This window comes from Cebidichthys violaceus, unplaced genomic scaffold (assembly GCF_023349555.1).
Source record: "Cebidichthys violaceus isolate CVI_PGR_0920_01 unplaced genomic scaffold, fCebVio1.0.p SCAF_8, whole genome shotgun sequence".
Classification (NCBI taxonomy): domain Eukaryota; kingdom Metazoa; phylum Chordata; class Actinopteri; order Perciformes; family Stichaeidae; genus Cebidichthys; species Cebidichthys violaceus.
Window position 1 is genome coordinate 12,785,154 of NW_027176964.1, and position 13,243 is coordinate 12,798,396.

A 13,243-nucleotide genomic window follows, 5' to 3' on the forward strand; every position below is an offset into this window, starting at 1 on the left:
ATAATCCATCTTTCTTTTTACTGCTGCCATTTCATATTCATGAACAATGAATCATAATTTATAGATATCTATGGTAAATCTAAGCAAATGCCAATTTGGTCAAGATTTCATCAACAGTTGTTGGCCGAAGAGTTAACACTGTTTGGTCAGCTGCCGTAGCAGATGTATGTGTGGATTCATTTCATTATTGGATGTTGAACCTGTGTGATGTTAGCACCACGGCCCTGCCGTCCTGGATGACACTCATGATGGCATTCCACAGAAAGCGTCGAGAATGGGGGTCCATCCCTGTCGTGGGCTCATCCTAAACACGCAGCCAACACAAACAACAAACTTGACTCTCTGAGCACATAATTCCATATGAACAGAGACCAAATCCTTATCTCTATCAGCATATGGCAAAGATCTCAGATTTACGCCAGTTTGAATTGAACAGCGCAGTTGTCTGCCAATGTATAAAACATTTGAGGCCAGGCTTGACCGAACCCATATGGCTTCCCATCTGGATCCATAAACCATTTCATTGATAAATCCCTGCACAAAGCCCAGAAAGCCAAACAATGGGCTCATGAGCTCCCCATCATTGGCTAACTCACCAGCAGCACCAGCGCTGGGCAACCAATCATTGCGATAGCTGTGGAGAGTTTCCGCTTGTTGCCTCCACTGTATGTCCCCGCACAGCGGCCGGCATACTCCGTCAGACCCAGCTTCTGGATGCCCCACTCTGCCACCTACAGGGGGAAGGGGAAGCATGCCTTTGGTGGAAACATCCATTCACATGCCATTTTTAGGATGGGCAACCCCTTAGCTGAGCCCATCATAACAACAACAATAAAGCAAAATAAAAATGACAAACTGTAGAGAACACGGAGCAACAGTACAGAGACAATGCAGAAAACAAAAACAAAATGAACAAAGCAGATATAAAGCTCTCTATGCAGTGCTGAGCCAAACAGCAGAATGAAACGTCTTTCGACAGTTGAAGATGTAAAGCAGCTGGCGTCCTACTCACTCTGGGGATCTCTGACTCCGGCACCCCTCTGAGACGAGCGTAGAGGTACAGATGCTCCCTGCCGGTTAGTAGCTCATCGATGGCATCAAACTGAGGGCAGTAACCCATGTTCTGGTGCACGTCCAGAATCTCTGTCCGGATGCTACAAAACAGGACACAAGGTGCCAATAGAGCAAATAACATGATAAGGAAAAACTAAAGAGTGGGCTTAGACTGTGTAGTCATTACTTAAAACATGTAATCCAGACCTGAGAGAAAGCTGATTCCTCTGAACAAAATTATGTAAAAACTAAAAGTGCAAAAAGACACTTTATCCAGTTTTTATTTATTCATTCATGCAATGGTCAAATTTGTTATTGTCATAAATTACTGCCGTTTCATTTTAAGGTCAATGATTTCCATACTGGAGTCCCTCAATAAATCTGTGAAATCACAAGATATTAACAAGATTAAAATGCAGAAATACTTTCACCTCTTTAGTGTTCAAAAAATGAACCCAGACTTTTATTAATGTGGGTTTTAAAAGAGTTTTAGTGTCCAATGATGGTGCACATGCAGTTTAAGGGGCTAACTTCCCTGACAGGGATTCTGAGAGAAATGTTCAAATAGTTGGAATGAAAATTGGATTTTTAACAGATGGAATATCAGCACCAAGTAGTTCTACTACAAAAATTGATTGAGACTACAAAAGCTAATGCTCGGTTCAGCCCTGGTTCCTAACTTTTTCCCCTACTTACTGTAAGAGTACCACACGTGTTGGTTTTATAGTCAGAGAGAGTCATCAAACAGAACTGTCAGATTGACCTTCCCGCGTTTAAACTTTCTAGCTCAACGGACCGTTTCCTGGAACTGCGTGCAGGATAAACCAAGAGCAAAGTTTTGTAAACACAGCTTTGTGTTATATCGACCAGGGACATTTTTGACTGCTCTTTATGTACCTGTAACCAGCCACAGTAGCCTCCCCGGAGCTGACATCAGTGTCACCAGTCAGCATCTTGAAGGTCGTCGTCTTTCCGGCTCCATTAACTCCCAAGAGACCAAAGCACTAACGGGACAAAAGACAATCAGGCTCTCGATGCGAGGACACATTCTGCTGAAATACTGACAATAAAGTGCTGAGACGCACTCGCTATTATAGAGAATGACTGCTGATATCATGCTACATTGCAACAACTGCATTTATTCGGCATCTCTAACAGTGTGGATGGCATCTTTATCAGTACTTAGGTTTACTTGAGCAAACACAAAAAGAGAAAACTGTAGTAACATAAATAAATAAATAAATAGTAGTAAAAATAGTAACTTTCGATGTAAATGAACTCTGTGACTTTACCTCTCCTGCGGTGACACCCACACAAATTCGGTCCACAGCTGCCCTCTTCCTGCCCACATACGTCTGTGCACAGAAGGCATGGAAACAATTACAACTGACTCCATTTGTGTGGTACTTTTTAAAACAATAGCAAAGAATAAGAGGTAAAAACAATAAAATAGACAGCATTACTCTGCCTGCGTATTTTGTCTTTAGCATGTAAGAATTTGTCTGTACTGTAAATTAGTTTACATTTTTGCTGTTACGGACGGTATGAAAATGATTGAAGTGGGAGAGGTTAAAAAATCTGTTTTATTAAGACCTGTAGTTAGTTGAAATGTTGCAATGCAACATTATACATGGAACAATATCATTAAAGTGATGGTATTACAACAAACACGTTTGAGCCAGTGACGTTTTACCTTAGAGAGATCTCTGATCTGCAGGATGTCTGTCTTGCTCCCTCCATTATAAATTCTCTGCCTCTCTGCTGCCACGTCATCATCCTCATCTCTTACTGAAGTCTGCTTGTAGTCTGATAACCTGAAGGGTGCAAGAAAACCATCTGTGGAGAAGAATCTGGTGCAACACTTTTATCTGTTCAAAGGTACGTATGAGTTCTGACCCTCTGTGAAAGAATTTTCCTGGTTAAGTTTGTATGGAAAGGTCAAAACGTTGGTGTAATGGTCGAGATGCTGTGTGGGGAACACTTGCATGGTCTGTGTATGTACAGCAACTTACCAGTGGTCCAAGAAGAACCGGTACTGGATCAGTACATTGAAAATAAAGTAGACAAAACCTTCCACTGCCATGAAAGCAATATATTTCCCGACAAAGTCCCACCGGAAAGGGTCCTGTTTGTACTCTTCACCTGAAAACATACATATGCTGACATTGAACCCTTTGTTCAGTACAGAGTGAGTATTTGTTATACGTCACAAGCTGTACACAGTTTTCCAGATGGCCGAGTCGTCAATAACTCGAGACCTTCTTCACTCTTTACCACACTCACAAATTTGACATGACTAAGTATTTGCTGGACCCAAATATCTACAGTGTGAAGAGTATTAACAACTAGAAGTTTGACAAACAAAAAGGTACAACTTTGTGTAATTTCTCTAACATATGCAAAATGTAATATTCTCCCAAAGGTGGTTATACCGCCAAATAACGAACAATAATTAAAGTAACAGGATTTGATTACATTGTTAGAAATGTTTTCAGTGGTGGGAATTGTGCAACATATCTTAAAACTATGATCTTGAACTGTATCAGCTATAACTTACCAAATCTGGCGTAAACATCAGTAACAGCCTGGCTCATGGCCATGTCTATCAGTCCTCGCCCCAGGCAGAAGTGAGGGAGCACCAGCAGACCTTTCTTTAGCCACTCATTGAACATCAGCAAGGACTGGCAAAACACACAAACACATTCACATTTAATACACATTTCACTAGAGTGTAGGTATGACAAAAAAAAATATGTAAAAAACACACTGGCTGCAGTATACACAAATATTCAGCTGATGTAATTCTTACTAAATTAAACTTTCGTTTCAGAAGCTCAGTATTGTCCTGAATATTTTGCATCATTGCATCATCACCTCAGCATTGTGTTCTCATACAACATCTGCATTGTGTCTTATGAAATGTTCTTAATTGCCCTACACCCAGGCTTGAATAGCTCATGCAAACGCGTCAAAATTCACGACAGCAAGATATGTAGTGAGCTGGACAAATAAGAACCTTTACATGAGATGATGCTGTTCTGTGTGCTCGTGCTTGCTAAGAATCACCCCATATGTTACATTCAGCATCATCTCTGTAAAGGCTTTAATTTGTCCAGGTCACTAGATATCTTGTAGCCATGAATTTTGTCACAGATCCAAGAGGCTTTGCCAATTTGTAACTAATTCATGAAAATGTCCTCTAGACCAAACAGTCCAGTTGCTTTAAATGAAGGACTCCACTTGTGTCATGTAAATGAAAGAAGACAAGAGGAGTACCCTTTTTTTTATTATTACTGAATTTATTACACTGTTCACTTTTGTTTATACTGTAATCATTTTCCCATACAGTAAAGTAACTTGTTACAATATGCACAAAACGGTTGCACACTATGCACTCCTGGGTGTCTTACATGATGTCCTGATTATTACATAATAATTGTATTACATCTAAATAACCACATTATGAGTTGCTACATAAAAACGAAATTATTATTATTATTTGTTTATAAATGCCCAGACCAAAAATGATAGGAGTGAATAAAAGTTGTGTTATACTGTCCGTGACGAAGAATCTCTAAGTTTGGACTCCTGGAAGCATCAACATAACAAACATATGGGTCATGCCACCTCCAGTTCTTCTCTCATGACTCACCTGTTGAGGGATTTATCAATGAGAGCAGAGAAGTGGAGAGAACCATCTGGCAATAAGAACCATCTCCATTTCTTTGACAGAACAGGAAGTCACCTGTCACCCTGACAGCATTAGCATCCGTGTCATTTCCCCCTAACTTCTGTTTCTCAGTTATTTTATTTTATTAAATAACATTCTTACATGTTCCTTTCCAGCCATTCCTCACCGATCCAACACGTCTGCACACCTGTGACTCATCTTCAACCCTTCTGCTTCTGCAGCTGCACCACATTATGAATCAGTCTTTGTGTACCTATTTCTTCTTCTATGAAAGGACCTATTGTCATTTTGGGCTTCACTTTGATACTTTAGTTGCCTCTGTCAGTCTGCTTTTACATTAACCTGATGTAGTTCTAAACTATCATATATCTGTCTGCTCTCTAGAACCTTTGAGAATAATAGGCTATTTTCACAGCAGCCATTTTGACATGTCATAGCAGGGTAAACACAGATGTAATTGATCTAATTCATTTTTGTCCCATTCTATTTAGTGTGTCAAAACCATTCCAGTGAGTCAGCATGCACAATACTAGGGCCCTGGCCCACCTAAATGGAACAGGACCAATTAATGATGTTAACTGTGTTTACGCCGAAATGACGCGTCAAAATGGCTGCTGTGAAAATGGCTGCTGTGAAAATGGCCTGCTGATGTGAACAGAAATTAATTGTCTTAGCCGTGCGTTGGAAAGTGAGTTTCTTTCTTTCAGTATTTTGTAGTCTATATGTTCTTACCCGATTGTTTTCAAAGAGCTCCAGGATGAAGGTGATGGCGCTGCTGTTGATGCCTATGAACAGGTTGATGCAGGACAGCGACACATACGCAGTACTTGGGATACTGAATATGTAGGACAAGGGGTACATCATTGGCGTCACCGACCACCTATTAGGCAGAGAAAAGAAACATTTCAAGAGAAATTCCAGCCATAACATTTTTTTATCTGACTTTTTTTTTTCACCTGCCTTTCATGTCATTTATGCATTTTGTCCTCTCACTATAAATGTCCTTGCTGTTGAATTGGACTGTTATTCAGGTCCTCTTTGTTTTTTTGTTGAGAGGTGAGATATCCTAATAAGGCCCACTGGGTGCTCTCACACTATAACACTCACTCACCTGCACAATCTGCGTTTCCTTCTAATGTCCTCTTTGTATTTTATTGTTTTTATGGTTTTAAAGGAAAAACAAAATTGAACTATATTAAACTAAGCGAAGTCTTACCCGTATAGTAGAAGCAGAGTTATTAGTGCTGGCAGATTGGATGGTGATGTGTAGCACTTTTTGTCGAAAGCCATGAAAATGCCAACCACCATTGCAGTGCTGAGAAAGTAGTTAACCTAAGGGAGAAATGAAGCATTCACACAATAAGATAATGAACAGAAACATGTAAGATACAAAGGAACAACCCACAACATACATCCTATGAGTTTATGGCCACTAATATATGTAAATAAACTTTTTATTGCTTAAAATTATTTCAAAAACGGACAATTCTATGATGAATTTTAACATTAAGAGGATGTTTTATATTTAGTATTGAAGGCAACCCTGCTTGACTTACCATGTCCCAGAAGAAATTAGCCACCCAGTACACTAAAGGGCTGACCCCACTGACAAACTGCAGGTGCTTGGCCTTGGTCACGCGCTCCTGGATGAGGTAGAGGACGAAGCTCGCAGGGATGAAGGACATGGCGAAAATAACACAGATAGCCACCACAGCGTCTACTGAAGTGGTCAACCTGAGGGAAAAAGCAGATAAAGTCGGTACTGTACATTCTGGTAAGGGAATGTAATGTTAATGAAAAATTAAATAATTTTCTAAAAGATAAGGTCATGTAAACTTGTTTCTGATAATTATCCAGATTTATTTAAAACGTGGGTAAGAGCTCAGAGTTGTAGCTGCTCAAAATAATAATTGTATTGTAAAAAAAAAATATATATATTAAAATATAACATAAGAGTAACACTCACACTGTGACTTCAGAAAGCTGCTCTTTGGTGAGGTTCAGGGGGTGGTTGATTGCGGTGATGCCAAACTCGACAGGTTTGGCTGATGGAGGTAGGAAGGCCCGCAGAATGGCATTATTGGCCACATTCATGAAGGCCACCATGGCGTGCCAGCCTTTGTTATTATACCACACCTGACAGAGAAGAGAGGTAATTGAACACAACCTTCTGTGATAATTACAGTCCTGATCTACAATATAGGGGCTTGAAAGATTGACCTTCCTTATATAAAACCTTCATTACTTTAAGTGGAAAGCAAAGCTATAAAAGGAAGCATTTACAGCCAGCCAGTCCGTCAACGTTCTTGTGATATGACAGACATTATAAAGTGTAATACAAAAGCAAAGCACCGAAGGTAGACGTCAAACCAGCGAGTGTTTGCACTTCATTTCTACCACTTGCTGGTTTGCTATTAACCCCGCTCCTGTATCCTTCCCCCACATACCTTTATATTGAATTCACTTTCCATGTATCGTAAGAAAGGACCAATCTCCTTCAGTGCAAGTCCAGAATAGTAACCCTGTGAAAGAAAATGCTCTTTATAAACTGGACTTTACGCACACTACACTCATGACCAAACAAAAAAGAACAGTGAGTACCGCTGTGATGTTGAGCATTTGTCCCAGTTGATTGAAAACATTCTGGATGTCTTTGGGGTTGACGTCCAAGATGGGAAGCTGTCCTCCCACTGACAGACCTCCATATCTGAGGACAGAGAATATTTACACTCAGTATCCCACATCCACTACACAAGAGGGAGACTGTGACTGATAACAATAAAACACCTATTATTACCTTTGTTCGTTCACCCAGTATTTGCTCTTCAAACTGTGAAATGAAATACAGAATTTAACTAAACAGAGAGGTACACTGTGTTAAAAAGTTGGTCACACTCAAATACAATATGTCTATTTTGTTTGCAGCATCATCAGCAGAGTTTGAAGAAATATTTTTCTGTCACCACAACTTTTTTATTTGGTTTTTAAGTCCTTTGAGGGTTTTAAAACACTTGGAATTCCTCCAGTTGATATCATTTGAATGAAAAAACCTACCTGGTCCTGATGAGACTGGGGTAGGTTTTAACCAGGTAGTCAGAGATGTTCCTGTCCGTCAGGTCCAGCATCGTGTCTCCCGTGGCCTCTAAACGTTGGCGAGGGGGCGGGCCTCCTGCTCCGATGGGACAGATGGGCATCATGGTGAGCTTCTTACTGGTGCTGCACTGGCAGGAAGGAGACGGGTTTCTCTGGTTCCACTCTGGACTCTGTAAGATGTTGCTGACCACAGGAGAGAAGTCAGGATACTCCCACTCGGATGTACTGTTACTACAGGGCATTCTGTGGAGAGATAAATGGAGAAATGTTATGTGATGCCTTCATGATAATGTGAAAGTTTACTGGATGTTCAAACTTCAGTGTCATTTTCAGATGAGTTTAATGTTAGCAGGTAAGAGTTCTGTATTTCTATTTAAACATTCTCTTAAACTCTAAATGTTTGACTGCATGTTGCAGGATTTCTGCACCAGTCATTTTTATTTCTGGAAATGAGATGTACTTGTGTAATAGTCCTATCCTATCTTGTCTTGTCCTATCAACAGTCCTGATACTCACTCTAGCGGTTCTCCTGCCATGCAGCGTGTCCCCAGGCCTGGTCTGCTCAGTAAACGCTCTGTGAAGCGTTTCATTTTGGGGTCAAATGGTTGCTCGTTACTAAATAGGAATAAAACAAAGAAAAAAAAAAAGAAAAAATCAAGTTTAAGCTGTAGCTGAACTGAATAACTATAACCAATAATCCCCACCAATCTGTCAGGAACTTCAGTGTTTATGTGATATACAACAAATGGTTTGTCTAAAGCTAGTGTCTTGGAGAACTGCCTACAGTAGGTCTGACCTGAAGAAGGTGAACTGTTGTCCGTACATCCAGGGGGACAGAGTCAGACTTGGATATTCTCCAAACGGAGGGACGATCATGGTGAAGATCAGAGCTATTAGGACAAAACTGGCAGGAAGGACGATCTGAAATCCCCAAAAATACAAGTCTATCATAAATAAAATATACACAGCTTGAATTATATATATATATATATGTCAACAACATTAACCATGAATCCACTCATCGCTGTGTCCCTTTACCTGTGCCAGGAAGTCTTTCTGGCTTCTTATGGCGTGGTGAAACCTCTTCACTAGCAGTGCATGGAACTGCTTCAGGATCAGAGTGGACCCTTTAACCTGCCTGGAGCCCTTTCCTGCACTGCTGTCTGATGCACCATGGGTAATGCCGTTACTCTGCTTCACACCATTATGTTCTGTGATCAAAGAGAAGATAGAGTCAGTTCTGTAAATAGTAATATATATATTTGTCAGAGAGGCAGTGGTATATTCCACTGATCAAAGCACCTAAACTCATCTGAGGTTTTCGATTTGTTTCTATATAGCTGACAAATCATGAATGTGAGTAAATGTAGGAATTTTAATATACAGTAAAGCACTGCTGTGCTAGAAAAGAGCAACAAGCAGAAAAAAACATTCTAAATAGAGACTAAGAATACCGGATGCATTCCTGCTTTGTTTTTAACTATACAAGCAGAGCATCTGCTCTAGATTTCGGACCTAGATTACTTACACTGCTTAGAGTACCAAGTGCTTACTACACATAATGTCATTAAATCGGTCACAGAGAAGCATACTTGGTCAAAAAAGTAACTTTAAATCCAAAAAACAAATTATTCTTGCTTCTACTGATTGACCCAAGTCCAGCAGATTTAATTAAAAAAAAAACTTAAATCGCCAAAATTCTGCTTCCAAGTCTCTGACCTTCATCTCCCTCTACACCAACTTTGCCGTTGTTTTTTCTCCGCTGTAACATCCACTGTTCTAGGGGTGGGAGTGCACAGGTGAGACACAAAACACACACACACACAAACTAGACGGTTAAAACTGACAAATGATGCATCACACCACATGTAAATACAGGACAAGTAGCTAATGTTAAAGGTAGGGAATGAACAACAATAACTGCAGCTATAAAAACAGCTGTGAGACAATACGATTAACAGCGTGTTAGAGATAAAGGACAGCGGGTCAGAGATTCTATTCCAGGAAAAGGCCATGTGGACTATCAGTGGTGGTATTTACCAGGAGTGCTGGCATTATTCGCAGCTTCTCCATCAGCAGTGACCTTTATGAAGATCTGGGAAGAAAAAACAGAACTTCCTTAGACTTTCAAAACTTTTTCATGCATTAAATATCGAGTTCATCCTTTCAGTTCAGAAGCAATATGATGTAAGTTTATATTTTGACGTTATTAAGCTTGAAAATTCTGTTAAAAATCCTAACTTATTTCACACAGCTGTTGTTTTCTTTACATGACTGAAAAAATCTGTCAGTTTGGGAAGATAACTTCAACCTGTTTCCAAAACAAATCAACTTGTTTCAAGAATTGCATACAATTTAAGGTATTTTTTCCCTGTTTTTAGTGCAGTAACCTTATTATTGTTTCAAAATACTTACTCTCATTTATAGGGAATGTATTTATCAATTCAGCATTTTATGAGACAGCGATAGCAGAGAGATAACTGAAAATAAGGGGGAGCGAGAGAGAGAGCGCTACAAAAGTCCTCGGGCAAATTCAAACCAGCACTCTGCAGTTCATTGTATACATGGAAATTATTTAACAAATTGATCTGTATTTAAAAAAACTGAAATAACCTTAATGTAGCAGCTGATTTTTTTCACCTTTTGTGGTAAAGAATACAAGACGTTAAAGAAACAGTAATAAACAAAAGCAACTTGTACTTTAGCCACTAAAATATTGCAGAAGTGGTTGTATCCTGCCTTGTAATTGTAAAAGTTATTATCAAAAGATGACATGTTTTTATTTAACCTGGCTATGAGTGTTTTCTTGTTAATGATATCAGAATTCACAAAGCTGAAAAATCTATATATTCTGGTTGCTTTTATTTACCATCTTTTCATGCAGTGTAAATGCAGCATTAAGGCACCACACAAGTTGTTGGTGATGTCAAGAGACGGAGACAGGCGATGTCCCTACCTCTTCTAGTGATGTATCAGAGATGCCAAAGCTGCTGAGGCCCATGTCAGCAAGTGTCTCCTCCAGCTCCCTGAACAGACTGGCATACGCTCGATGTTTGAAGCCCTTATTGGGGAGCAGATAGGTCAACTCCTGGCCGATCATCTCGATCAGCTTGGCTTCAGGGACGTGGTGGTGGATGAGGCTGGTGATGTTGTCTATATCCCCTGGGAAGAAGACAGAAATTCATAATTTTTGGAGCATGGTAGTTAAGGGTAAAGTGTTCACAAAATAGCAGAAATCATTAAAAGGACAAAGGAAGGGAAACTGCTAACTATGCCAAAAACAAAAAACAAACACCATTATTCAAGCACTAAAATAGAGGAGTACATTTGTGCTTGAATCATTGCTTCTAAAATACAGTGTCCTCAAGCAGATGTGGGAGGAAAAGGCACATGGGTCAATATCACCACTGCATTATAAATGTGAGAAAATAATGTGTTCTGTTTCTGTATCTGTTTTACAACTTGGATAAGTGGGCCAGTCATGAGACTATCAACCAGTGCACACTGACACTCGCACACAGGTTTGTTCTACTATACTTGTGAGGACCTTCATTGACTTAACAGCCCTGAAAAACATTTTTTTTCTCAATCAACATCTCACTATGAGCGATATATGAGGAAACCTCTTCCATGGAACCCCCCCCATGTTGCACCACCATGTTTCTACAGTAGCCCACAACGGACAATCCAAACACTGACCCTAGAGAGAGCCTTTTGTGTTTTTATGTTACCTGAAGACCACCATAGTTCTCCAACACACTTGGAAAGTGAGCGGTGAGCATAGGGGTATTAAGTTGGTTGCAATCTGCAACCTCACCACTAGATGACACTAAATCATGCACACTGGCCCTTTACCAAGAGAAACACTCTAGTTCCCTTGTTCCTATCCCTAACGTTAACCATGGCAACTACTTGCCTGACCCCAAAATTTGTCCTAATCTTAACCTAAATCTGAATCTAACCATAATCTAAAAATTAAGTCTTAACCCCTCTAAAAAAGCTCTTTGGAGAAGTAGGGTCAAGTCAAAATTTGCCCAATTTCCACAACTGCCTCACTCACTGGGTCTAAATCTAATCCAATCTTAAGTTGTTAGTACAAGAGAGCACATACACACATAAACAGAGGACAGAGGAGAAGCTCAGGGGTATGCAGTAACAGTAAAAACATGCAGTGTTCACTTACCATCCAGAACTCTGTCTAGATGCTGGGACTGGTTCTGAGGCTGATCTTTGTATCTGGTACAGATGGAGCAGGAACAGGAGCAGTCTGAGGCACAGTCGCAATCATTCTGATAGAAAAGCAGCATAGAAAAGAACCCTTTTACAAAAGAAAAGTAGGTATTCTTCTTTGTGGGTCTGTGTTTGAAATCGATTGTGAAGAATAAAGAGACAGCTGGGTATCTGGCTGATTTTGTGCAACAGGTAAAGCTTACCTCCTTCTTCTTGATATCCTTCATCCGGCGAACAAGTGTCAAATAGAAACCAACTCCAAAACAGTTCTTGAGGAAGAGGGGGGATCCGCAGCAGTGGAGTTGTCCTTTGGAGATGATGGCGATGCGGTCACTCAGCAGATCAGCTTCGTCCATGTGATGAGTCGATAGGATCACTGTCCGGCCTGCACAAAGGGTCAAACGTTTGATAAAGTTCTTTTCACTGACATGTCATTTGAGTCAAAGGGCCCATTTTAATAGATATGAAATCTGAAGTTTTCTCTCCTGTGTTTATGACTTAACTTAGAAAGATTATCTTATCACCTGTTCTTAAGTCATAAACACAACGGAGGGAAAACAATTTAGATCACACATAAAAAACAGATCACCAGAATTATTTTTCTCACTTTCATACATCTCGCTAAAGTTACCATAACTTTAAAATGCTTTTGCCAACAAATTATTGATTTTCTGACTGCATTTATTTTTCTTCTGCTGTAGCAGTGTAGTTGAATTTTTCCGTTTGATCAGTTCACTACTTAATTCAAGTGCCTTAGGAGAGCTGATAGCCTGTGAAAGAATTTGCTTTCATTCTTCAGTGTCTCCAGACTAGCAGTAAAAATTGGACTGTGAGATGTTTACTGGTTAGGGTAAAATGTGGATCTAAAGGGATAAAGTGTTGACCTGGAGGGCTAAAATGTGGCACTTAATGTGTTTTTTTTATCTGACTTTGCTGCAGTGCGATTTTTTACCATCTCTGTATTTCAGCAGGAGGTCCCAGATAGATCTCCTGGAATAGGGGTCCACTCCCGAGGTGGGTTCATCCAGGATCACGACTTTTGACCCTCCAACGAACGCCATGGCCACTGACAGTTTCCTCTGCATACCGCCTGTAGAGTGTGAGAGGCAACAGTTCACAGCAGAAACAATGATGAAGGAATGAAAGTAATTCTCGCTCGCTTCCTTTCACAAACAC

General features: G+C 40.1%; 1 protein-coding gene across 1 annotated transcript in view; it reads right to left on the bottom strand.

The window, feature by feature from the left end:
- The window catches only part of LOC137892758 (retinal-specific phospholipid-transporting ATPase ABCA4-like), a 34,193-nt gene that overhangs the window by 2,011 nt on the left and 18,939 nt on the right, over window positions 1-13,243 (bottom strand). The window contains exons 22-46 of the mRNA XM_068738121.1: window positions 13,020-13,157; window positions 12,229-12,452; window positions 12,021-12,042; window positions 10,794-10,999; window positions 9,878-9,932; window positions 9,557-9,616; window positions 8,876-9,048; window positions 8,634-8,758; window positions 8,354-8,452; window positions 7,799-8,080; window positions 7,542-7,574; window positions 7,346-7,451; window positions 7,192-7,266; window positions 6,711-6,880; window positions 6,301-6,478; window positions 5,961-6,076; window positions 5,477-5,624; window positions 3,611-3,734; window positions 3,066-3,195; window positions 2,747-2,867; window positions 2,346-2,408; window positions 1,951-2,057; window positions 1,013-1,154; window positions 597-731; window positions 201-304 (exon numbers count right to left, since the gene is read on the bottom strand). Of these exons, the coding sequence (XP_068594222.1) occupies window positions 201-304; window positions 597-731; window positions 1,013-1,154; window positions 1,951-2,057; window positions 2,346-2,408; window positions 2,747-2,867; window positions 3,066-3,195; window positions 3,611-3,734; window positions 5,477-5,624; window positions 5,961-6,076; window positions 6,301-6,478; window positions 6,711-6,880; window positions 7,192-7,266; window positions 7,346-7,451; window positions 7,542-7,574; window positions 7,799-8,080; window positions 8,354-8,452; window positions 8,634-8,758; window positions 8,876-9,048; window positions 9,557-9,616; window positions 9,878-9,932; window positions 10,794-10,999; window positions 12,021-12,042; window positions 12,229-12,452; window positions 13,020-13,157 (3,136 nt within the window). The remainder of the gene's footprint in view (window positions 1-200; window positions 305-596; window positions 732-1,012; window positions 1,155-1,950; window positions 2,058-2,345; window positions 2,409-2,746; window positions 2,868-3,065; window positions 3,196-3,610; window positions 3,735-5,476; window positions 5,625-5,960; window positions 6,077-6,300; window positions 6,479-6,710; window positions 6,881-7,191; window positions 7,267-7,345; window positions 7,452-7,541; window positions 7,575-7,798; window positions 8,081-8,353; window positions 8,453-8,633; window positions 8,759-8,875; window positions 9,049-9,556; window positions 9,617-9,877; window positions 9,933-10,793; window positions 11,000-12,020; window positions 12,043-12,228; window positions 12,453-13,019; window positions 13,158-13,243) is intronic.